At 59.0% G+C, this 22,931-nt stretch overlaps 3 protein-coding genes, 1 long non-coding RNA gene and 10 other non-coding genes across 16 annotated transcripts in view; 9 read left to right on the forward strand and 5 right to left on the reverse strand.

Annotated features, from left to right (window-relative positions):
- The first annotated feature begins 303 nt into the window (after window positions 1-303).
- Window positions 304-377, forward strand: TRNAT-AGU. Its single transcript has one exon. It is a non-coding gene; the product is annotated as a tRNA-Thr (tRNA).
- Window positions 378-981: 604 nt separating this feature from the next.
- Window positions 982-1,063, forward strand: TRNAS-GCU. Its single transcript has one exon. It is a non-coding gene; the product is annotated as a tRNA-Ser (tRNA).
- Window positions 1,064-5,180: 4,117 nt separating this feature from the next.
- Window positions 5,181-5,477, forward strand: LOC114068102 (beta-keratin-related protein-like). The gene has a single exon (XM_027904021.1). The coding sequence runs from the start codon at window positions 5,181-5,183 to the stop codon at window positions 5,475-5,477; it is 297 nt and encodes a 98-aa protein (XP_027759822.1).
- Window positions 5,478-10,316: 4,839 nt separating this feature from the next.
- Window positions 10,317-10,388, forward strand: TRNAA-UGC. Its single transcript has one exon. It is a non-coding gene; the product is annotated as a tRNA-Ala (tRNA).
- A 568-nt stretch (window positions 10,389-10,956) lies between these two features.
- On the forward strand, window positions 10,957-11,028 carry TRNAA-CGC. The gene has a single exon. It is a non-coding gene; the product is annotated as a tRNA-Ala (tRNA).
- Window positions 11,029-11,349: 321 nt separating this feature from the next.
- On the reverse strand, window positions 11,350-11,421 carry TRNAP-AGG. Its single transcript has one exon. It is a non-coding gene; the product is annotated as a tRNA-Pro (tRNA).
- Window positions 11,422-11,658: 237 nt separating this feature from the next.
- TRNAS-CGA lies at window positions 11,659-11,740 on the forward strand. Its single transcript has one exon. It is a non-coding gene; the product is annotated as a tRNA-Ser (tRNA).
- A 389-nt stretch (window positions 11,741-12,129) lies between these two features.
- Window positions 12,130-12,201, reverse strand: TRNAA-UGC. The gene has a single exon. It is a non-coding gene; the product is annotated as a tRNA-Ala (tRNA).
- Window positions 12,202-13,073: 872 nt separating this feature from the next.
- TRNAP-AGG lies at window positions 13,074-13,145 on the forward strand. Its single transcript has one exon. It is a non-coding gene; the product is annotated as a tRNA-Pro (tRNA).
- Window positions 13,146-13,980: 835 nt separating this feature from the next.
- Window positions 13,981-14,052, reverse strand: TRNAA-UGC. The gene has a single exon. It is a non-coding gene; the product is annotated as a tRNA-Ala (tRNA).
- Window positions 14,053-14,354: 302 nt separating this feature from the next.
- TRNAP-AGG lies at window positions 14,355-14,426 on the reverse strand. The gene has a single exon. It is a non-coding gene; the product is annotated as a tRNA-Pro (tRNA).
- A 294-nt stretch (window positions 14,427-14,720) lies between these two features.
- FTCD (formimidoyltransferase cyclodeaminase) lies at window positions 14,721-21,152 on the forward strand. Of its 2 annotated transcripts, XM_027904019.1 has the most exons (15): window positions 14,721-14,839; window positions 14,964-15,173; window positions 15,946-16,129; window positions 16,617-16,745; window positions 16,858-16,946; window positions 17,166-17,345; window positions 17,435-17,572; window positions 17,849-17,980; window positions 18,643-18,704; window positions 19,390-19,519; window positions 19,640-19,801; window positions 20,186-20,229; window positions 20,309-20,447; window positions 20,759-20,854; window positions 21,025-21,152. In XM_027904019.1, the coding sequence occupies exons 2-15, from the start codon at window positions 15,120-15,122 to the stop codon at window positions 21,109-21,111; spliced, it is 1,626 nt and encodes a 541-aa protein (XP_027759820.1). In that variant the 5' UTR covers window positions 14,721-14,839; window positions 14,964-15,119; the 3' UTR covers window positions 21,112-21,152. The 2 variants fall into 2 exon arrangements, with proteins under 2 accessions (XP_027759820.1, XP_027759821.1); XM_027904020.1 differs by lacking the exons at window positions 14,721-14,839; window positions 14,964-15,173 and having other exon boundaries at window positions 16,127-16,215.
- The window catches only part of COL6A2 (collagen type VI alpha 2 chain), a 33,994-nt gene continuing 31,368 nt past the window's right edge, over window positions 20,306-22,931 (reverse strand). The window contains exon 29 of the mRNA XM_027904017.1: window positions 20,306-20,316. The gene's annotated coding sequence lies outside the window, so the exon portion shown is untranslated. The remainder of the gene's footprint in view (window positions 20,317-22,931) is intronic.
- LOC114068103 overlaps window positions 21,914-22,931 on the forward strand; it is a 1,574-nt gene continuing 556 nt past the window's right edge. Inside the window, exons 1-3 of one of the 2 annotated variants that reach the window (XR_003573516.1) lie at window positions 21,914-22,241; window positions 22,544-22,579; window positions 22,843-22,896. This is a non-coding gene — a long non-coding RNA (uncharacterized LOC114068103). Of the gene's footprint in view, window positions 22,242-22,543; window positions 22,580-22,842; window positions 22,926-22,931 lie in introns of those variants that run through there. The other variant, XR_003573515.1, reaches the window with a different exon arrangement.

The following is a 22,931-nucleotide window of genomic DNA, read 5'->3' on the forward strand; positions in this document are numbered from 1 at the left end:
CGGGGGGGACAGGGAAACAACCTGGCAGGTCAGAGAAAACAACCAATGGACTGCACCAGAGAGCAAAGAAAGGTGTGACCTGGCCCTGAAAGGACCCAAGTGAATCCAAGAAGGCAGCCATGTGAACTTTTCAGGAAGAAAAAGGAACGAGGCTCAGAATGGCAGGAGAAAGGGGAGTGGTTATGTAAATCAAGGGACTTTAAAAAGGCTCGTCCCTCCCAGGCTGTGGTGGTGGTGGGCTGTGGGGGGCAAGGTCATGGCTCAGGTGATTTTAGGGACACCCCAATGCCAGGGTGACAGGTGGGCACCATAGCTCAGTTGGTCACAGCGCCTGTCTAGTAAACAGGAGATCCTGGGTTCGACTCCCAGTGGTGCCTGCGCCTGGCTGGTTATTTTTCCCTCCCTGTCCCAAACTGGGGGCACTCTGAGGGGCTTTGCCCTGCCCTGAGCAGTGGTGATCCCCGCCCCTCTGTCCCAGGCGACCTCACTCCGGGGGTGAGAAGTTGCCTTCTCCTTCCTCTCCCTTGGAAGCTCCCAGTGGAGAGAGAGCCCCAACTGTCTCCAGAACCCCGGGAGTTCAGGAAATAAAAGAGCTACGTTCCATTCTGCCCGCACCCTCACCGCCTTCCCCGTTTCTTTGCACAACTGGTGCTGAATCCCGTAGGAAAGCCCCCTGGACAGAGGCTGGGTGTGGGTGAGTGATGGAGGCGACTGGCGCACGCACTTTTATGGCCAAAATAAATGCCACGTCGCCCCTTTGCCACCCTCTGAACGCAGAAGGGAATGTGGAGAGGGGCAAAAGGGTCCCAAACACCTGCTCACTTCCCTGCCCTGCTGGGACCGGGGCTGCCAGGGCTGTGTGCCTGCCCAGCCTGGCTCCCCAGGGGACACCCTGGAGGAGCAGCCGCAGTTTTGGAGTCTGGGGGGGGTCAAAAGAAAAAGGGGGGGAAAAAAAAGCTGCCAAAAGCGGCAGGTCCGAGAGACGAGGTGGCCGAGTGGTTAAGGCGATGGACTGCTAATCCATTGTGCTCTGCACGCGTGGGTTCGAATCCCACCCTCGTCGCGTCTCTCCGCACCGCGCCCCACGCACACGGCAGTTTTTGGTGCGGGTGCCCTCCCGCTGCTTGCGTTTTGCTCTGCAAAACGTGTTGGCAGCTCCCTCCTGTGTCCACAGCGGTGCTCGCGCCGGAGATTCCTGGAGAGAGAAGAGGCTGAGCTATGACAAGATGAAGAGGAAAAAAAAGGTAAAACCACCTCTGGGATATCCTGGGGGTCGTGCAGAGAGGGAAGCCCCACACCTGTCAGAGCGTGGCTGTGCTTCGGTGCGCCCGGGGAAACGAGTCGTGCCAGCCTTGCCAGCGCCTTCCCTACCCCTTTCCACTGAGGAGGATGTGGCCAAGCAATGCTGTGGCTTCAAGGTAAGCTGAGGATGCTCAGCCTTAGCTGCCCACACTTTTTTGTCCCTTACTGCGACCACATTTCCCTCCCGTGCCTTGGGAAGATGTGGGGACCAGCAGGGAGCTGCTTCCCCTCCAGCAGCTTCTCCCAAGCCAGAAAGCAGGATCAGGCAGCAAGGGAACACCGGCCCCGTCCTGTTCTGCTGCCGTGAGACGCCGTGGTGCTCGGCAGAGGCAGCTGTGAGAGGAGCCGAAGTGGCTGGAGGAGGACACCCCCCAGCCCTGCCCTGGCACACGCGTGTCCCTGCCCTGGTGAGCGGTGACGAGTCCTCCTGAAGGGAATGTGCCAGCACTGCCCATGCTGTGGAGCATCAGCCCACCCAGGGGCCCGGCAATTATAGGGATGGTGTGGCGGCACGAAATCAGATCATCTGCAGCCCCAGGACACAGCCTGGCAGCCAGAGCCTGGCTCTCCCCGCTGGCACCGGCTGGGCTCTGCTCCCTGGGCTGCACACGGTGGCCCCAGAGCACCCCGAGGCTGCCCTGACAAGGACACAGGCGGCCAGGACGCTCTGTGCCTGGGTCTGTCTGGGTCAGGATGTTGCCTCCTGGCACTGGGGTGTCCCACTCGTCCATCAACCATCTGGGAGTGGTCCCTGCACGTCCTGCTGCCAGGGCGAGCGCCCTGGATGCAGATGCTCCTCGGAGATAGGATGCAGCAGGTCTGTGGCTACTCCAAAATGTGCCCTTGTCTGTGGCTTTCAGGAGGAATTTTGGTGCAGGGGCAAGCTCCCGCCCTCCATCCAGCCTCACAGACACCCAACCCTTGGGTCGCTGGAAATCAAAATGCAAAGCAGGCAAATTGGAGTTGCAAAGTGCTGCTGGATTATTACTGGTCCTGGGTCATGCTTCTTACCTTAAAGTGTCCTTACCTGCAGGGAGAGGCAGGGCTGAGGTGGCCACACATCCTGAATCCATGCAGATGGTAAGAAAATGGGTCTGACAAGTTTGGTTTGGTGAAATTTTCTCAGGTTTGAGGTTCCTCCAGAGAAAGCCACATCTCGAGCAGAAGGTGCTCATTCTCTGAAATGAATAGGAGTTGGAAAAAACAGTCCTTGTTTATGTCCCAAATATCTGCTCTTTTCCCTATGGTTTTCCTTGTTTTTCAGTCTCATTCTTTACACAAATCTGATTATTATTTTAAATTCCTGACATGTGCCTTGTGTTTCCCCTGTCCTCTTTTCCAGGAAAAGGACTTTGTTTCAGTCCATGGATCTGCTCACATTCAACACGACATTCCCTCTCCAAGTGCCACACAGCATTTATTCCAAGCATCACTGCACCTCTGGATATTATTCTGGGACATGATGTTCCAGTGGGAGCAGAACCTCAAGTATTTAAACTGGATTGCAAGACCAAGACACACAGCGAGGCTGCAATTCAGAAGGTCCCAGCCTGTGCCTGGAAGCCTGGAAGGGAGTCACCCAGGAAGGGTTGTTTTCCTGGGATCAGGAAAATGCACACAGGCACACACACACACAAAAATAAATAAAGGAGATGCAAACTGATTAGTGAAGGGGAAGAAACCCTGACTGGTAGAAGAAGGGTTTAATTCTCAGGTTGTGGGTCCAAAGTGCTCTTGTGGCATCAGTTTATTATTTACAGTGGTGCAAGAAGCAGCAAGGTAAAGCTTAATAATGGATAAATAAACAGTAAATAAAACCTCATCTTTCCCTGCTCACCATTTAGGAGATTATGATGAACCCACAGCCTCCCACTAACTCCAGGAGATGACAGATTACTTCTCTCTGAAGCATGTGTCATCTGCTGCGCCTCACAAAAGCTGATTTCCTTTTTTGCCCTTCCAGAATGACGTTAAAAACAAGCTGAGTTTGATCCCAGCCCCTCAGAAAGGATTTTTTACCCCAGCAGGCAGGGCATGGTGGAGTCACTGGGGGCCATTCAGTGTGATCAACCACAGCCAAGTCATCCTAAGAACTAAAATGACCCCCCCCCTCCCCCCAAACCCCACAAGGCACATCTTTAACGGGATGCTGACAGCTCCACGCATGCATAGTACATGTGTCCCAGCACTGCCAGGGTTTATTCCAGGGCAGAATATGTTTGTACCTTCCTCTGGGCTCTGCTGGCGTGAAATGAAAAGCCTTTTCCAAACTTTCCTTGCCCTTAGAGCCCGATGGCTCATCCCCCCCGCTTGGGACCACGTCAGGGACTCCCTGTCCCCGCCGTGCAGGTGATTCACGTTTAAGTGCAGGTTTGGGATGTTTTGGGGCTGTTTAGCAGCTCACAGGCTTCCAGCAGGGCGACCCTGTGTCACAGCCTGTAATTAACCGTGTCTTGATGATGTCCCTCCATCACGAGGAAGCAGAGCTGTGACCTTCTGGCACATCCAAAGAGCAGGGATGGAAGGGCTCTTGGAAGTCGGCTCCCTGCACAAAATTGGTCACTTTTGGTGAAGGGAAGCCCTCTAAGCGGGTACAGAACCAGAAGGACTTGCTCGTGCTGGGCTAATGCGTGTCCCTGTGTCCACATTGGTAAATCCAGCACTCTCACCCCTGCAGCCCCTCGGTTTTCCTGCCGTCGATGAGCCTGCGGGATTTAACCCCCAGTGGATGTTCCTCATGTTCAGTTTTACATCCCTGGTCTCACCTCAGGTGCACCAGGGAACCGAATTGGTCGTGCTGAGAGGGAAGTAGGGATGTGCCTGCCCTAAATTCTGCTGAAACACTCTCCTGCCTGGTGGCACAAAGAACCTAAAATGTCCTTTGGCCCTAGGAAGGAAGGTAATTAATGCCTGTAGCCCGAATCATTTTAATCTTACTCAGTATTACATGGAAGCAAAACACGGCAGATGAAAGAGGGAACTGTTTAATCAGTCAGGGGATCTTTCCAGGAGAAAACTGCTGGTTGTGGGGAAGTTTCAGGTGGAAGGTATACACACCCGCTCCCCGGGGGGGCCGGGCCACCCTATAAAACTGTGGGGACAGTGCCCGGCCCCACCACCCGCTCCCAGCTGCCACCGCTGCCGTCTCCACCTGGGTAAGTTAAGACGGGCTCCATCTCCTCCACACCAGGCTCTTGCCCGGTCCTCTGCAGGAGTTCAAGGTTTGTTACCTGCCCCCCCTTCCACCTGCAGAAGGCATCGGGGAAGGGCGTATCCCTGCCCTATAATGAGAGCTGCGAGGGGGTTGTGCGATGCAGTGCTTGCAGGGTCTGCAACCACGCAGCCAGTTGCATCCTGCATGGTTCTCCTTGCTGAAGGAGAGAAAAAAAAAAAAAAAATAGGATAGGACGTGCCCGGGCTGCAAGGGTTGATGTGCCCCTGTTTATGGAAGGGCATTAAAGGTCTTTTATATTTTGGGATGGGATAGCTCAGCTCACGCTGTATTGATTTGAGTGGGCTTTGCTGCAATTAGATGCATCTTAGTGAGCATCTTGCTCGCTGAAGGCTCTCAGCTTGGAGCAGGAGAGGGTCTATTCTCAGCCCCCGGTGCCTCCAGACCTGCAGCTCAAACCAAACTCCTCCCCTTCTCCCGGGCGGTTTCTGGGGGGGAGGGAGGGCGGTGGGGGCGAAGCCGCCTCCTGCCCACTTGGAAAGCCTTTCTTTGGCGTTTCCAAACCATCCCAACTCACTCTCTGGCTCGCTGTCCCGCACCTCCTACATCGGGAGCCGCCGCGCGAGGGCTCAGCAGGGGCGGTACAAGCCTCTGCCTTGCCTTTATAACCGGGCTCCGGCTTTCAGGTGCCCGTCCCCGCCGAGCCATGTCCTGCTACGAGCTGTGCCTGCCCTCCTCCTGCGGTCCCCGGCCACTGGCCACCAGCTGCAACCAGCCCTGCCTGCGGCGCTGCGGGGACTCCACGGCCATCATCCAGCCGCCCACCGTGGTGGTCACCCTGCCCGGGCCCATCCTCAGCTCGTACCCGCAGAGCACCGCCGTGGGCTCCACGGCGTCGGCGGCCGTGGGGAGGTACCTGCGCTGCTGCGGCATCCCCGTGTGCTCCGGCGGGGCCCGGGGGCTGGGCAAGGCGGCATTGCTGTGCCTGGGCAGCGGGCTGTAGAGGTGGCCCCCGGCGGTCACCTCTTCGTCCTCCTCCTCCTCCTCCTCCTCCCGCGTCGGGACGGGCAAGCGAAGCACAAGGACCAAAGGCTTGGGGAAGAGGACTAAGGAGATGCCCCTGGGTTTCCCGCAGTTCCCCCAGGAGGAAGAGAGCCCTGCGAGCTTGTAACTCCACGCCGTGCCTCTGTAAACCTTTCTCTTGCGAAGTCTTACTTTATATTTCCGTGTTCTGTGCAGCGTTTGCTGCTGGGTGGGCATAAACACTTGTAGCAGGCTGTAGATGGCACACGATAATCACGGGGTGGTGGGGAGGAGGAACGCCTCTGAGGGATTTGGCTTGTCCTGGAAGGGGGTTTATCCATTTCTTTACTGAGCGCTGGAAACACATTTCTTAACACTCTGAACTGATTTACTCTCCTTCTCATTAAAGTCATGCTACATCACAGGCTGAGTCTTCTGGTGTTCCTTGTCCTGGGGTCTCGAGGGGTGACTTGTTGGCTGGTGGGAAGGGTTCTTTTTTTTTTTTTTTTTTTGTATGAAATGGGGTTTTCCTGCTGCCCAGCTCTTCACCGTGCTGACAGGAACGTGTGGTTTGCCACGACCAGCCCGCAGGCAGCTCTCTCAGCCTGGAAACCTCTCCTGCCCCACGGCGAGCACCTGCTTGGAGGTGAGGAATTCCTCAGAAACCACCTCCTGCAGGAGCGGACTTAGTGCCTGTTCTCCTGAGGAGCTGGGAACACGAAGGTTTGACAATTCAAAATGGCATTTGCCCTGCATTTTGCCGTGATTTTTTTTTTTTTTTTTTTTTTTATTGGAGGTGGGGTCAGGGGAAAAAAGGGAGAAGTAGGAGGTGCTCCTTTGGATGGGCATCCTACACCCAGCTCACCTGATGTTTAATGGGTGACAGTGAAATGACAGGGCAAGAGCTGTAACCCCCTTTATGCAAGACCCGGGAAGGACCACTCTGTACAGGGCTGTCAGGGTATAGTGGGTATATTTGATCCTTATATATAAGGATCAAATGATCCTTAAGATCATCAGCTCTGGGTCCAGGGGTAACCCGGATGATAACCCTGCACATGGAACTGAAATGGTTCCATGATTCGGAAGCCCAAACTGGCGGAGAGCTGTGGATGAGCACCGAGGGATTAGGGGTGGTGTGGGGAGAGGCATCCTAAGATATCTCAGAGACACCAAGTGCTGTGGATACTCCAGCCTGTGGTAATGCCATCAGGAGAGGGAATAACAAGGACATGAAGAAGAAATTATAATTTTCCCATGTGCTCCAGATAAGCAGGCTCTTTCCAAAGACTAAACCCCCAGACTTTAGTTAAGGATCAAAGAATAATTGTTTTCTTGATAGAGGACACAGGTGTCTCTGGGAGGTGCCAGGCATCAAGTAAAGCCTCTTTTTGAGATGCCATGTATCGTCAGGCAGAACTTTTTCAGCTGATGGAAGGAAGATTAGGAATATTTGCATAAAACTGCTGAGTATTTATAATGAGGGATTAAGCACGTTGATTTTCAAAACCCTTTGACCAAGCTCAACTGGTTTTATTGCTTGGGAAATTTTGCAGAAATGCTCCTGATTTGGAGAAAATCTGCATGACAATTGCCCAGCAGCCAAGAGCACCGGAAGAAGGGAGGTGTGTTTTCACATCCCTCTTCCAAAGGCTGCTCAGATAGTTTTATCCCAGGTCTGGAAATTGTCTGCAGAGATTGGATGCAAAATTCTGAAGGGGGAAAAAATAAAAAAAAAAAGAAAAAAAAGAAGAGAAAAGTGTTGGAATTCCAGCAAAAGCTTTGTTGGGAAGCTGCAAGCCTCTGGGGCTTGTGCATCTGCCTTCCACCAGCCTGCTGCATGGGATGGATGTCCTGGATGGAGCAGCTGGAGAGAATAATGGCATTTTTATGTGCAGTCATTCATCTTTTCAATGAGTGACTCCACTGGTGAGGTTATACAGATTTTTTTTTTTTTTCCCCCCAAAAATCCAGTGTGTCTGAAAATCCATGCAGGTCTTTGATTTGATTTGACTTGGAAATTGTGATGCTTTAGTGCAGCCAGTTGGGGAAGTGAGGACCTTGGTGCCCTGCAGGGCTCCCTGTCCCAGGGGCTCTGTCTCCCACAGGTGCCTTGACTCCAGCTGGGAGCTGTGCCTGAGTTCACTCCACCACCTATCCTCCCCCTCCCCTCCAGCATTTGCCCAGGGCAGAACCACACAGACCTACCTGCTCATCAGGCCCTAAAATACAGGTTCCTGCAGCCAAAGGCCCCGGTGAGAAACAGGGAGCCACATACTGAGACTGGGCTGAAAAATAACGCTTAGCGGGTGGAAGGGCGCACGTGGAGGGAAACAGCTGGGGCCTGGGATTTGGCCCCAGCCTTGCCTTCCCTGTGGCTTTCAAAAGCAGCAAAAGCAGAAGCATTTCTGAGGAGAGCCTGGAGTGTAGCCCAGGTGCAGCTCTCTGGCCATGCCTGTTGAGTTTTATGTCTCCTGCTCACCTCCCACCTTTCCTCAGTTGGGGAGGGCACCCTGTGGTCACTCAGTATCCTCCTGATCCTGAAGGATGGGAACCTCCCCACCCTGGGCATGGATGAGGTGGGAAGGAGGAGGAGAAGTCGTGGTTTGAGGAGGAGCAAGTGGAGAATCACAGAGAGTCGTTATGGAAAAGGGAAGATTGTGAATAGCAATTGAGTGGTCCCATCCAGAGCGGAGATTTTGTCAGGGGAGGTTTAAGTTGGATGTCAGGAAAAGGTTCTTCCCTCAGAGGATTGTTGGGCACTGAACAGGCTCCTCAGGGCAGTGGGCACGGCCCCAAGGATGCCAGAGCTCAAGGAGAGTTTGGACAACACCCTCAGGCACATGGTGGGATTCTGTGTTCTGTGCTGAGCCAGGAGTTGGACTTGAGGGTCCTCATGGATCCTTCCAACTCAGGATGTCCTGTGATTCTATGGAAATCCCAGGCAGCACGGTGCTAGTGATAGGGACAGAAGAGTTGGTGGTGGCTGGGCCATTGATGGGTCACCCCAGCCCATCAATCCACGGCTTCTCTGCCACCACACCCAGACGAGAAGATAAAAATCGTGGTGTCTCACAGCAGTGGGAGAGGACAAAGAGCCAGATCCACCAGCTGTGGATTGCAAAAGGTGTATCCCAGACCAGCACCCGGGCCCTGAGTGGAGGGCAATGTTAGCAGGGTGGGCTGGCATCAACAGGCAGCATCCTTCATCCTCCTTGCTGGGACAAGCACTGCTGGCCAGAGCACTTGGGGACACACGTCCCGGAGCCAGGCAGGTGAGACACAGAGCCCCTGGAGCTGGGAGCCTGCAGGCACAACAGGTAGAGATGTCCTGGAACACTTCCAGGACACATCCCTGGGAGTGTTCGAGGACAGGTCATGCGGGGCTTGGAGCAACTTGGCCTAGTGGAAGGTGTCCCTGTCCATGGCAGGGGGGTTGGAATGAGATGGTCTTGTAGGTAGATACCTTCTGAACCAAACCACTCTCTTGCTGTGAAACATAACCTTCCTCACTGAGGACATCCCACCCCAGGCCCCCACGGATCCCGCCATGCCTGGGGAGTCAGACAGGAATAGCTCTGCCAAGGGCTCCAGCTTTTCCCCAGGGCTGGAAATCCAATAAAGCAGGAAAATAACCGGCTGCCCACATGTGTGAGTCACGGGGGAAGAAGCAGGCAAATCAAAAGGCACTGGCATCCCGGTCCGGCCCTCCCGGTGCTCCCTGTGGGAATGGGGCTCACCGGGCTTGCACCCCAGTGAGCCTGCAGCCCTCTTGGCTCCATGTCTCACCCTGAGCCCCAAATCATCAACAGACATTGCTCCCAGCTGTCCTGCACCCTCTTGCCTCCAAGCTTTTGCTGTCGATGGCAGCCCCTGGGGAGAGACAGGGACAAGAGCCCAAATCCCAACAGTTTACAGGGGACCTAGGAGGGAATTTGAGTTTTAAACTCAAGAATTGTTCAACCAGACATTCCAGGGCTGCTAATTCATGTTTTCTGAGAGATGTCTGCACATTTCCCAGAGAGGAAGGAGGGTGACGTGGCAGCTGTCAGTGCTGGGTGTGTGGGGCTGAAGGACCTGGGTGTCCACGGGGGGTTATGAGACGTGGAAATCACGGGGTGCAGTGTTTCCCCTGGCCCCTTCCCTCAGCCCAGCGAGGCTATGGCTGAACTATCCTCCCACGCCACCTCAGTCAGCTCAGGGGGTTTGGATGGAGGGAGTTCCCACCCCGGCACAGCTATAGGCAGCCCAACCCTTGGGAACCGTGTCCTGAAAAATTCCCTGTGTCCTGCCCTGGGGCTGAGCCCCAGTCCTGCCCCCTGTGGCACCTGTAGGAGCCCCAGCCCCAACACCCTGCTGATCCCCAAGGCTGGCAGCTCCCAGGGACTCACCAAAAAGAACCGATGGGGGAATTTGCCAGCCATCCACAGCACTCACAGCTCCTGTCTCTTGTCCCAGAGCCGCACAGGACTGTGTGGAAGAGGTCTCTGAGGGGTGGTGGTAGGAGATGGGAGCACCCAGGAGCCTTTAGCCTGTGTTTCTTCCCAATGGGGAAGGGATGAGACGGGCTGAGGGCAGGGGGAAGGGCTCTGCCCTGGCTCGTGTGTTTAGGGGTATGATTCTCACTTTGGTGCAAGAGGTCCCAGAGTCAACTCCAAGATGAGCCTTTCTTTTGGGCACTCTCCTGCCCCTGGTGTGACACGGGTTGGCACAGCAGTGCACAGCATAGTGGGTGGGGTTGGTCCCACATCCCAGCTGGGCACATTCCTGTGGGTAGGACGGACTCTCAAGGGCCAGCAGCGAGGGGATGCAGGAGCAGGGGGATGTAGCTCAGCGGGAGAGCGCTTGCTTTGCATGCAAGAGGTCCTGGGATCAACCCCCAGCATCTCCATGGCCTTTTGCTGCCCCCAGACCCCTCCCTGTCGGCTGCGGGGCTGCCAGAGCCCCCCTAACAGCCCTGGGGGCTGCCTCCTGGCAGTGTGGAAATGCTTCCTGGAGGCTGTGGGCATGCTGTGGGAAACCTCAGCCTCGGCTGTACCCCTAAATCCAAAATGTGGGGGATAGAGGGGCTGCGGGTGGAAAAGGAGTGCACTACACCAGCTTGTGGGGTGTAGGGGTAGGTTTCTCATTTTTGGGTGCAAGAGATCCCGAGTTCAACTCCTGGATAAGCGCTCCTCTGGATACAACCCATCCTTTGGATACAACCCCTTCTTTTGGGGGCAACGCCCACTTTGGATAAAGCCCCGGCTTTGGAGACAGCCCTTGCTTTCGGGCCAGCCCCTCCTTCGGGGAATCCGCCCCCGCTGCTCCCCGATGACCAGGTGTGGGAGGACCCGCCCTCATCTCCCCCGGCTGTCCCGTGGGGTGGTCCTTCAGCAGACAGGGGCTGTTTTGGCAAGTGTGGGCGTGACTCCTGCAATGTGACCGACGACGTGTCCCCTCTGAGAGCTGTAAGGGAAGGGGATGTAGCTCAGTGGGAGAGCGCTTGCTTCGCATGTAAGAGGTCCTGGGTTCAATCCCCAGCATCTCCACTTGATTTTTTTTTTTTTTTTGGTTCCACCCCACCCCAGCCCCAACCCAGTTCCTGCATGGGCCAGCGATGATAAACTCCACTTTTACATCGGGAAGGCTTTCCCGGGGGGGATTCCCCGCACCGCGACAGTGCTGTCCGCGCGTGGCCGCGATGGCAGCACGGACTCCACGCTCTGCCGTGCCCCACTGCCCCGACAGCCCCTTCGCCACCCAGGAGGAGACCAGCCCTGGCCACTGCTGAGCCGTGTCAGTGGCCCGTGCGCCCTGTGCCACCCGTGCCAGGCAGCGTCGCCTCATCAGTGATGGGACCCCCAAAAGGAGGGCTCGTCCGGGATTTGAACCCGGGACCTCTCGCACCCTAAGCGAGAATCATACCCCTAGACCAACGAGCCGGAGTGCGCGGCTCTTCCCACCCCATCCCCCCTGTGCGGGCGCCGCTCCCCGGGGACCCCCGGCCCGGGGCCCGCTCGGTGGGGCCGGGGGAGCAGAGCGGGGCCGGCCCGGGGGCTGCCCCGGGGACGCTGCCCCGACACTGCCCCGCTCGCCAGGACAGCGGGCACACGGGGGACAGCGGGGGTGGCGGGGCCGGGGGGTGCTGTGGCCCCCCCCCCCCCAAATGTAGAAATAGGGCTGTGATGGCCGAGAGGTGAAGGCGTTGGACTCGAAATCCAATAGGGGTTCCCTGCGCAGGTTCGAATCCTGCTCACAGCGTGTTCGGGTTTTGCAGACCCCGGAGAGGTGAGGAAAAAGGTGCGGAGGGGCAACATTTTCCCGTGTTGCTGCGAGTATTCCCTCCATCGCCCTGTCCGACATCTCTGGGGGAGCAGTGCACCCTGGCTCTTTTGTCCTGCTTGCAGATGTGTTTTTGGGCACCAACCACCCTCCTCCTTCCCAGCTGCTCTCCCCAGCACCGATGTTCATCCTGAGCCCCGTGGGAAAGGAAAATAGAGATCCCCCTTGCCCTGCAGTGGCGAGAAAGGGGAGAGAAGGAGCGGTGGGAAATTTCTATACGGCCTTGGGGTGCCAGGAGGTAGCCCCAGGGGTGTTCTGGGGATCTCCCGCAGCCAGCAGGGAGGGTTTTCTGGAGAGGCAAAAGGACATGGAGATGCTGGGGGTTGATCCCAGGGCCTCTTGCATGCAAAGCAAGCGCTCTCCCGCTGAGCTACATCCCCCTGTTCTCATGGAAGAAGGATGGTCTGGGGTGCCCACACTTGGGTTGGGGATTCCCTGGTTCGAGGTGCCTCCCCAGGCGTAGCAGCTCGAGCTCTCTCTTTGTTATTGCGCCGTGATTTAATTGCTGTAAGGATCCTGACGTCTGAGACGTTGCAAGGGGAAACCTGGAGTCGAGCAGGTGAGGAAACCGTGTTGTGACTGGGTGAGAGTGGGATGTGCGGGGAGCCAAGTGGGGCCCCCACTGGGCCACTGGAGCCGCCCACGGGGAAGGGGCTTCGGTGCCAGCAGCAGGTCTGGGGCGGTGGGCGTGTGACTGCGGTGCACGGCCCTCGTTCTGCGGGAGCAGGGGGGGTACCCCTTGCTGGGGTCGCTCTGTGAAGCAGCAGCCGCGGGTGGGCGTGAGGCGTCAGCACCAACATTTCCCCCCGGCACCAGCGGGGGCGGCTCTTCCCCCCCAAACCCCTGGGCGGGGCTCGCAGCGGATGGAAAGGCCGGGGCTTTGCAACTCTGGTGGCGGGGTCGGCCAGCTCTGCTGGTGTCCCGTGGCAGCTGCGTTTGTGCTCGCTAGCACCAAAGGCCCGTGGGTGTTTGTGGGGCCGTGCTGGGCGGGCCTGGCGCGGTGCGGGGCCGTTTGCGAGGGCGACGGCGGGGAGGGCGCTGAGCATTGCCGGGCAGGGGGGTTTGGTGCTTGTGTCAGGGCTGGCGAGTGCGGGAAGCACTGCGGGGCCGTGTGCGGGTGCGGGCGGTGCGGGGTTGGATGGGCCGCGTGTCCCGCTGTGCTCCCAGCGCCGTTTTCCTGGGAAGCGTCCGGGGGAGGGGGGGTTGAGGGGGAGGGGCACAGAGCGGGGGGGCGGGTGCGGGTGCGCACCCCGGCTCGTTGGTCTAGGGGTATGATTCTCGCTTAGGGTGCGAGAGGTCCCGGGTTCAAATCCCGGACGAGCCCTCCTTTTGGCTCCCGCCCTGTGCAAGGGCTGGTCGAGTCCCCTCAATCCCAGCGCTGCCCCTGCTCTGCCCCCAGCGCTCCAAACCAGGCAGTCACAGGCTGCACTCCACCCCCCTTGCTGCTTCTAAGGGGCTGCCTATTTTTCCCCATTCCGTACTCCGGGAAAAGTCCAGTCCGGGTTTTCCCCCATTCCGTACTCCGGGAAAAGTCCAGTCCGGGTTTTCCCCCATTCCGTACTCCGGCCGAAATCCAGTCCGGGTTTTCCCCCATTCCGTACTCCGGGAAAAGTCCAGTCCGGGTTTTCCCCCATTCCGTACTCCAGCTGAAATCCAGTCCGGGTTTCCCCCCCCCCTTATTTTCCGCCCCCCGGTCTCTCCCGGTGTTCCCGGAGGACCCCGCGGGACCGGCAGTCCCCGGAGCTGTGCGGGGTCCGGCGGGAGGGGCTGGGGGGCTGCGGTGGCGGTCGGGGCTCGGCCCGGCTCGGCTCCTGGGGCTGGCAGGGCTCGCTGGGGAGCGCTCGGGGCCCGTTCCGTGCGGGGACTCAAATCCCGGAGGAGCCCTCCTTTTGGCTCCTGCCCAGCGGGTCCCCCCAGCACCCACCCGTGTTCGTGCCAAGGGACACCCCGAGCCCCTCCAGGAGGGACAGCAGGTGCCTCCGCGGCACCCGGGCACGGCAGGGAGGGAAATGGCCACGGGCATTTCCTCGCTGCCTGCCTTGGGGGGCCAGCAGGCAGTCCCAGGCTGTCCGTGCCCACAGGCAGCGCCGGGATCGTTCTGGGGGGCTGTGGCAGCCCCGCAGGCAGCGGGGAGGGCTCTCCGGGGAGGCAAAAGGACATGGAGATGCTGGGGGTTGATCCCAGGGCCTCTTGCATGCAAAGCAAGCGCTCTCCCGCTGAGCTACATCCCCCCGGCTCGGGCTGTGCCGCGGCGTTCCCCCCAGGCCGAGAAAATGCCCGTCTCGGTGCCTCCCCCAGCCCCCAGGGTGGGGAAAGGGGGTTCAGGGCTTTGCAGGCTGTGGGTGTCCCTCGGGTGCCAGCGGGCTGTGAAGGGAGTGAGAAGGGGAGGAAGGGCTGCTTGGCAGCCCAGGATGCGGTTTTGTGGCTGGAGCCCCCGGCAGAGCTGGCGAGTGGGATGCGATCGCAGGGAATTGTCCCCCGCGGGTGCCCCAGGGCTGGGGGGCCATTGCGGGCGGTGGGCGCCGCAAAAGGAGGGCTCGTCCGGGATTTGAACCCGGGACCTCTCGCACCCTAAGCGAGAATCATACCCCTAGACCAACGAGCCGGGGTGCAGAGTTGTAGTTGCCCCCCTGAGTTTGTGCGGGGACACCGCGGACACGGCCGCGCTCGCCAGGACAGCGGGGACACAGGGGACAGCGGGGCTGGCCGGGCCTGGGGGTGGTGTCCCGCCTCCCCCGAGGGGGACCAAGGGGTTGAGAAGGCCGAGGAATGAAGGCGTTGGATTCGTCATCCCATAAGGATTCCATGCGCGGGTTCGAATCCTGCTAACGGCGACAGGCACTGCCCGGCGCCCACACCGGGAGTCCCGCGGATTCCGCAAAGAGCTCTCCGTTTGTTACAAGTGATGGTGCTCCTGTTGCTGTGCGTGTCCCATCCGACAGCCGCAGGGTGTTGCTGAATTCAGCAGATCTTTTTCTTCATGTGGCATCACCTTCTTGTCACAATTAATTGGTGCGAGTAATTATGTGCTGTCGGCTGGCCCTGGTGCTCACGCAAAGCCCTTGTGCCTGGAGCTGCTCCAGGCACAGCAGGGCCAGTACCACGGTGTTTATCCAAGCCCATTTCTGTCCCCTGGCCACAGATCAATGCAGTTAATGAGAAACCCCGGCTTGGGAAAGAGGCTACGGGTCTGGTGCCGAGAGGCTTTTGCTCTGCAGTGGGACGGGAAAGGGCAGGAAACCCAGAGGGTGCGCAGAGCTGAGCCGGGGGCTGCGGGGTGCAGGCAGATCCTGGGACCATGGCCAAGCTGGTGGAGTGCGTACCCAACTTCTCAGAGGGGAATAACAAAGAGGTGAGGGAGTGCATGGAAACTCTGAGGGGTGGGTGATGCTGGGGTGCTGATGGCCAGGTTTTCCCTCCGCAGAGCGGTACCCACTACCAGTCTCTGCCGTGCCTCCTTTGAAGTGCTGTGTACCTTTCACTGCCTGACCGCTGCAAAAAATGCCTAAAGGCAGCTTTCGCTTCCTCTTGGCACCTCAGTGAGAAGTGGGGACTCAGACCTCCCTCCACTGCCTGCAGGTTGCTGTGGCACCAGGTTTCGGGGTGGTCTGGAACATCCCTCTAGAGAAATATCACTTGCAGTTGTTGTGCCACAGGTCTCTGTCCAGGTTAATGGAATCTGTCCTGGGCATCCACCCTAGGCTGAACTTTGGCCCTACCAGGGTCAGGGGAGTTCAGCAAACCCAAAATGGCTGTAAAAACACAGCTTCCCCCAGGGAACAGGCTTCGCAGAACCAAATCTGTTTGGAAGCTGGCCGGGGACTGCATCCTCAGGAACAGTGATTTGTGATGCTGCTCTCTGACATGCAGCAGCAGTCAGGTGTCTCTCCCCCACCACAGCGAGTTGGGGGCTCGCTGGGAGCCGGGGGTACCCCGAAACCCCTGGGTGGGATGCTCGCTCGTGCCTTTGGATTCTGCACCCTCTGCAGCACAGGGCTGCATCCCCACTGATCATCCTCAAACCCTGCGCCAGTGGGAAGGGGGAGAGCTGAGAAGGGATATCCCCCCCCTCAAAAGGCCGTGGCTGTGGCGGGGACCCAGCCAGCTCAGCCGCTGTCCGGCAGGTGATCGATGCGGTGGGACAGGCCATCTCCCGGACCCCGGGCTGCGTGCTGCTGGATGTGGATGCGGGTGCCTCCACCAACCGCACCGTCTACACCTTCGTGGGGTCCCCCGAGGCGGTCGTGGAAGGGGCGCTGAGCGCAGCCCGGGTGGCCGGGCAGCTCATCGACATGAGCCGACACACAGGTGAGCTGGGGGGCAGCGCAGGAGCTGCTCTGGCTCGGAGCATCCCAGCTGATGGTGACCAACTGTGGCACATTGCCCCGCCCGCAGTCAGAAGTGCTGCTGGGATAGGTGGTGGTGGGAGCAAAGCTCCTGCTCATCCTCCCAGTCCAGAGAGGCTGAGTGCCTCCTGTCCCCGGGCTGGATAGGCATTACTGCCACAAACACAGCTTTTCCAGAGGGTGGTTGGGTACTGGAACAGGCTCCTCAGGGCAGTGGTCACAGCCCCAAGCTTGCCAGAGTTCAAGGGGTGTTTGGATGATGCTCTCAGGCACATGTTGGTGGTGTTGGGTGGACTTGATGATCTCTGTGGGTCCCTTCCGACTCAGGTTATTCTGCGATTTCCTCACAGCAATGGTGTCCAGTCTGTAACAGTCTGGGAAAGGACCATTCTCCCTCTTCGCTTGTTCACTCTTCCCAACTCCCATCCCCGTATCTGCCCTGCCACCAGGTGAACACCCTCGGATGGGGGCCCTGGATGTCTGTCCCTTCGTGCCGGTGATGAACGTCAGCATGGAGGAGTGTGTCACCTGCGCCCACATCTTCGGGCAGCGCTTGGCAGAGGAGCTGGGGGTACCTGGTGAGCGGGGGCCGGAACCTCTCCTCATTCCACCCCACCCTGCACGATTCCAGGGGTTGAAGGAAGGGCCGGCCCCTGCCTGGCAGTGCTCAGCCCCAGCTCTGTCTTCCAGTTTACCTGTACGGAGCGGCGGCGCGGGAGGAGAGCAGGAAAGCCCTGCCTTCCATCCGTGCCGGGGAGTATGAGGCGCTCCCCGAGAAGGTGAGCCTTGGTAGCACCTGGTTGGGTGGCAGAGGTTGGGCAGAGCTGAGCTGTACACCCCTGGCTTCAGGGAGAGTGCTGGGGGCTGGCATAGTCCCTTTGCACCGAGAGGAGCTGGTGACACGGTCATGGCAGGCTCCGGCTGGGGAGGGAGAGGCCATCCCTGGGCGGGTGCCTCGTGCTGCTCGGTGGTGCCAGCCCACACGCTCTCCTCCCCAGCTTGCCAAACCTGAGTGGGCTCCTGATTTTGGGCCCCCAACCTTTGTGCCCCGCTGGGGGGCCACGGTGACGGGCGCCCGGACCTTCCTTATCGCCTACAACATCAACCTGCTGTGCACCAAGGAGCTGGCTCACCGCATCGCCCTCAACATCCGCGAGCAGGGCCGCGGCCCCGACCAGGTACCCCCGTGCCAGTGGCACGCCAGGAGCAGCCCCCCGTAGCCCCTCCGCCTCCTGGGCCGTGCCCTGAACGTGGCAGTTGTTGGCAGCCCGGGCGCTTGAAGAAGGTGCAGGGTATCGGCTGGTATTTGGAGGAGGAGAATATAGCCCAGGTCTCCACGAACCTGCTGGACTTCGAGACCACGCCGCTCCACGCCGTCTACGAGGAGGTCTGCCGGGACGCGGAGGTGGGTGGCGTGGGGCGCCTGTTCCGGTGGGGGCTTCACAGGGGATGTCTCCCTCCAGGTTCTTCTGCCTGTCCCTGGATCTGGCTCTGCTTTATCTCATGCTGAATGGCACAAAAACGCCAAAAGCTCAGCAATTTGCTGCTAGCCCCCAGCTCTTCCGTTGAAGGCTCTTCCATGAGCTTCCTGTATCCTGGGAACCGGGATGAGGGCCACCAGGCTGGGGTGGTAGTGGCACCGGGGCTCTGGGGGTGGTCACATTTCTTATGTTCTCTGCAGGCATTGAATCTTCCTGTGGTGGGGTCCCAGCTGGTGGGACTCATTCCCAAGAAGGCCATGCTGGATGCAGCCGAGTTTTACATCAAGAAGGAAAAACTCTTCATCCTGGAAGAAGAACAGAAGATCAGACTGGTAACGTGACTCCTCTTGGTACCAACACAAGGGTGGAATCATGAGAGAGACAATTCCACTCCCCCAGCCTCCCAAAGTGGCACTGAGCAGAGATTTGGGACCATTCAGGCTCCAGGCTTGACTCTTGTCTTCAGGGAGGGTTTTGTGGGGGGGTCAGTGAGTGGGACAAGTTGCTTTCCTGTTCTGAGGATGCTGAAATGCTCAGGGAGCAGGGACCCCAACCCGCGAGGACAGAGTGTGGGGAGCAGCTGCCCATCTTGCCTGCCTGTAGACTAGGAGGGGAAGGAGGCGTCCCCAGAGCTCAAGGACAGTGTGTGGCATTATGGGAAGCTGTCCCAGGACAGTCGTAAGCAGGAAATGAGGGGACGGGGCTCTGCTGTTCCACTGCAGGAGGGAGGGACTTTTCCAGCCTGTGGGGAACGTGCTAGATAAGAGCAAGCTAATGATTAACCAGTACAGTTTCCAGTCATGTAGGTGACCCCATGCCTCCCCCATGTCTGGGATGGGACACAGGGCGGTGGTGCCAGCTGTCCTCTCCCTGGGTGGTGGCCAAAATAACTGTGTCCTACTGCTGACTCACCCGTGGTTAATTAGCAGTAGGGAAGGAGGCTGTGGCAGGGTTTGTCACGCCGGGGCTGACGCAGCGGTGCCGCTCCTTGCAGGTGGTCAGTCGGCTGGGCCTGGACTCCCTGTCTCCGTTTCACCCCCGGGAGCGCATCATCGAGTAGGGACCCCCGCCTTGCTTCATATCATGGTGCCCATCCCTGCCTGGATAGGGGGATTCTGCTGCCTGTGTCTCTCATTCATCTTGTGTTGGGAGCATTGGTCACACCCAGGGGTTGCAATTGTGCAGACCTGGCCTGGTCCCTGCTCCCAAACGCTGCTGGTTGTGAATGTGGAGTGGGGGAACTCCAGGTCACTTGAGCAGGCAGTGGGAGCAGGTTTTGGTGGCCAAATTTGAATGTTAAATTCCCTCCCCCATTCCCATGCCAGCTTTCACTGGTGCTGGCTCACCTGCTGCCCTCCGAGGAGAGAGGCTGTGCTGCAGCAGCCTGCGTGAAACACACGTCTGAGGGGGACAAAGGAAGGGAAATCCACCCACGAGGTGAAGTCCTTGTTGTCCCCCCTAGGACATGGCTGCAGGTGTTTCTGTCCCACAGAACTCCATTCGCGCGAGCCCACCCTGCCTGATCCAGAGCAGCCTCCCACACCACCAGGACATGTGCTCCCCAGCTGTCCCCATGGGGGGGTGTCCCAGCCCTCTCTCCCTGACCCTCACGCTGGGTTTTTTTTTGGGTTAGCCCCCTCCTCGTTCGTGGGGTCAGTGACGACCTGTCGGAGAGGAGGGTCTGGGTAGGGTGGTGTCCCTGCACCCGGGGACTCCAAACCCCGGGGCTGCTGTGCCGCAGGTACCTGGTGGAGGCAGGAGAGGCGGACGGGGGGCTGGTGGCCAAGCCGCTGGGCGCCTTCGTGCGGGCAGTCGGCGGGAGGTCGGCAGCGCCGGGAGGAGGCTCCGTGTCCGCAGCTGCCGGTGCCCTGGTACGTCCCTCACACCGAGGGGGAGCCCTGGGGGCCCACTTGGTGTGAGGGGAGGGCATGGTGGTGGCAGTGGGCACTGTGCCCTGCTGGAGGATTCCCCCCCACCCCGTGCCCTCGCAGGGAGCGGCACTGGGCAGCATGGTGGGGCTGATGAGCTACGGCAAGCGGCAGTTCGAGGACCTGGACCCCATCATGAGGAAGCTGATCCCCCCCTTCCACCAGGCCATGGAGGAGCTGGTGGCAATGGTGGATGCTGACTCCCGTGCCTTCAGCAGCTACATGGTGAGATCCCACCGGAGGCAGACATCCTGCAGGGAAGTGCCTGTTTGGGGGGTGCATTCCAGCTGGGCTAGGATCACTCTGGCGTCCTTAGCAGCAGGGCTGTGACCTTGCAATCATAAAATCGTTAAGGTTGGAAAAGACCTCCAAGGTCATCAAGTCCAACCTTCTACGGAGTAACACCCGTGGCCACTAAACTGTGTGGCAAAGTGCCACGTCTACTCAGTTTTTGAGCCTTTCCAGGGATGCTAAAGCCAGGCCCAGGGGAATGGGCATCATCACCTAGGGGAGGTTTGCAAGAGCATGGGAGCTCTGGGGTATGCCCGAGCTGCTGATGCCAGGCATGGTCTTGGTGCCAGCAGCAAACCCCCTTTTCTTGGCCTGCAGGAAGCCATGAAGCTGCCAAAGAGCACCCCTGAAGAGCGGGAGAGGTGAGCTGGGCCGGTGGGCACTGTCAGACTGGGGGAGCACGGGCAGCCAGCACTGACCCAGGGCTGTTCCCCCTCCCAGACGTGTGGCTGCCATGCAGCAGGGGCTGAAGACGGCCGTGAGGGTGCCCTATGCCTTGGCAGAGAAGGTGAGTGGGCTCTGGCCTGCTCTGAAGGAACTGGCACGGCACTGCAACCTGGCCTGCAAATCTGACATCCAGGTATGGCCCCAGGCTCCCCCTCTGCCCTGCAAGGTGTCCTCATGTCCTGACCTGCAGAGGGGGCATCTCTAGTGGTTTCCACCCACTCTTTGTCAGCTTGCAAAAAAAAAAAGCTCCTTGTAGGAGAGTTGACCTCCACCAGCCCTTGCTGGGGTTTCCTGCTGTGTGTGGCAGTGCTTCCCACTGCTTGAGCCACTTCCCGAGAACGCCAACAGGAGGAGTCCTGCAGTGCAAGGGATCTGCCCTTCTGCAGTCCTGTGTGGTGGTGCTGGCTCAGGGGGAGAGCTGCTCCCGAGCCGGTCTTTTCCCAGGTGGGAGCCAAAATGCTGGAAGCAGCTGTGTTTGGAGCTTACTTCAACGTCATGATCAACCTCAAGGACGTAACGGATGAGAAGTTCAAGCTTGTGGTAATGAGCAGGGGCTGTGTGTGTGTGTGTATCTCAGGGCCTGGTGGTGGCACAGAGACAAAGCCCCTCCTGGGACCCCTCCCTTTGCCACCAGCGTGATGCACGGGATGGATCGTGGGTGGCTCCTGTGTCCTGCTGAGCAGTAAACGCCACATCTTGTCCCCACACAGATGTCCCAGAAGGTCTCCGGGCTGCTGGAAGAGGCAAAGCAAGGCTCGGCACTCGTGCTGGCACTGCTGGAGAAGAGGGAGGCATGAGGAGGGATTGGGAAGTGGTCTGGGAGTTCTGCACTGGCAAATAGAGCTGAGAAACCCACTCGTCCCTGTGTCTGCTCTTTTGGGTTTGGCCTCTGGAGGGCTGGTCTGCTCAGGAAGATCCCAGTGTCACATTCCCTGCTGGCCTTTCCCTGGCCAAGGGGAATTTTTACTCTCTGGGGCTCAGGCTCCAGACTCCCTTCCCCAGATCCCTGGGGCAGAAGGAGATGACTGGGCTGGCAGTCCCTGGGATCACAGGGATCCTAGCAAAGGGGACAGCTGGGCCCCATTGGCAGTGCCCAGGAGGGGATGACTGTGAATTGGCACCTCCTGACCCTGCACACTCTTGTATTTTACACTCAGAAAATCCACAAAACACCCTCTTACCCTAAACCTGGGGCAAGGCCTGGCCCAGTCCCTTTCTGCAAGGTGTCTTTTTGGTGGTGTGTGATAACCCCAGCCTGTTGCACTGTTTGGGAAGGGAGCACTGCCAAGCACGAGGCACTGTCAGGGTTGTTAGCAGGGAGATGGGAATGGGATGGTTTGGGGAAAACTCTGCTCCCTCCCCATACAACCCCTAAGAGGAATATCTGAAGATTAGGGCAGCCAACCCTGCCTCCTGTCCCTGCTGACAGGGTGTGATGGCAGATGTCATCTCCTCCACCTCACACTGCAGCAGCACCCTGAGCAGTGTCCAAGGGAGTCACGATCCCTACCCTGAACCCCTCTGTCCCACAGCACATCTGTGGGAGGGTCCCCCCCGTCCCTGGACGCTGAGCGTGGGTTCACGGTGGGGCCGCCTGACTCACTCCAATCAGCTGTAATCACCACCCTCCATCGTCTGTTTTTATTAGCCCTGTGGGACCTTTTTTTATATGTTTTGTTATATGTGGGACCCTTGTGCTGGCTGGGAGTGGCATGTTGACTTTTTTTATGTACCCATCTTGATGGCTGTGGCCAAGGTGGTGGCGGTTTCACTGCTTGGCGCTGTCACCTCTGCCCACCCCACCCCACCCCTCCTCACCTGGGCAGGGTCCTGGTATTTAACAGGTGCCCGACACCGCGGGAGAGCCGCGCCAAGGACGGTGATCGGGAGTGCTGCCAGCGCCGCCAGGAGCTTTTGGGCAGGTTTGGTGAGTGCAGGGCAGCGGGACTGGGGGCATCCGTGGGTCAGGGCCCTCTGTCCCCATGGGTGGTGTTGCACCAGACACGTGTCCCCAATCCTTGTGGTCCCTGAGGTCGGTGCTGTCCCCCAAAGGGACAGGGGGGCTGTCGGGGTGTGCAGGGGGATGGGATGGCAGTCCTGGGGAAGCGAGTGCGGTCTCTGCTCCCAGGGCAGATGTTGTGGGACAGAGGAGTCAGGTCCCAGCTCGGGGTCAGGCAATGACGTCCCTGTGGCAGGAGGTGACTGATGGTGCTTGTCCTTCCCTTGCAGCTCGGAGACCCCTGAGGATGTGTGACCCCAACCAAGGTGAGGGACCGTGGGGCCAGACAGGGCTGTGGGTACCACACAGCCATCAGGGCTCAGAGAGGAGCTCAGAGAGGAGCTCAGGGCCATGGCCACAGGCACCTGGGGGGGGGATTCCCTGCATACCAGAGGGGCATGGGATGTCATCTGTGAGGGAGAGGCAGACAGGGAGGGGTCCTTTGGGTGCATGGGTGCACCAGCTCCCTGCACTGTCTGTCTGGGGAGAGCCTCTCTCTGCCTGCTAACAGTGCTTTTCTTCTTCCTAGGCATGCCACGACCACACCTTGCAGTGTGCCCTCCTGCCCCTCCGGGATATCCTGGTCCCGGCACAGCTCCCTACCCTGGTGGCATTGCT

The sequence above is a fragment of the Empidonax traillii genome, unplaced genomic scaffold, assembly GCF_003031625.1.
Source record: "Empidonax traillii isolate 1590-97213 ecotype Southwest subspecies unplaced genomic scaffold, ASM303162v1 scaffold1004:size452305, whole genome shotgun sequence".
In the NCBI taxonomy this organism is placed as follows: Eukaryota; Metazoa; Chordata; class Aves; order Passeriformes; family Tyrannidae; genus Empidonax; species Empidonax traillii.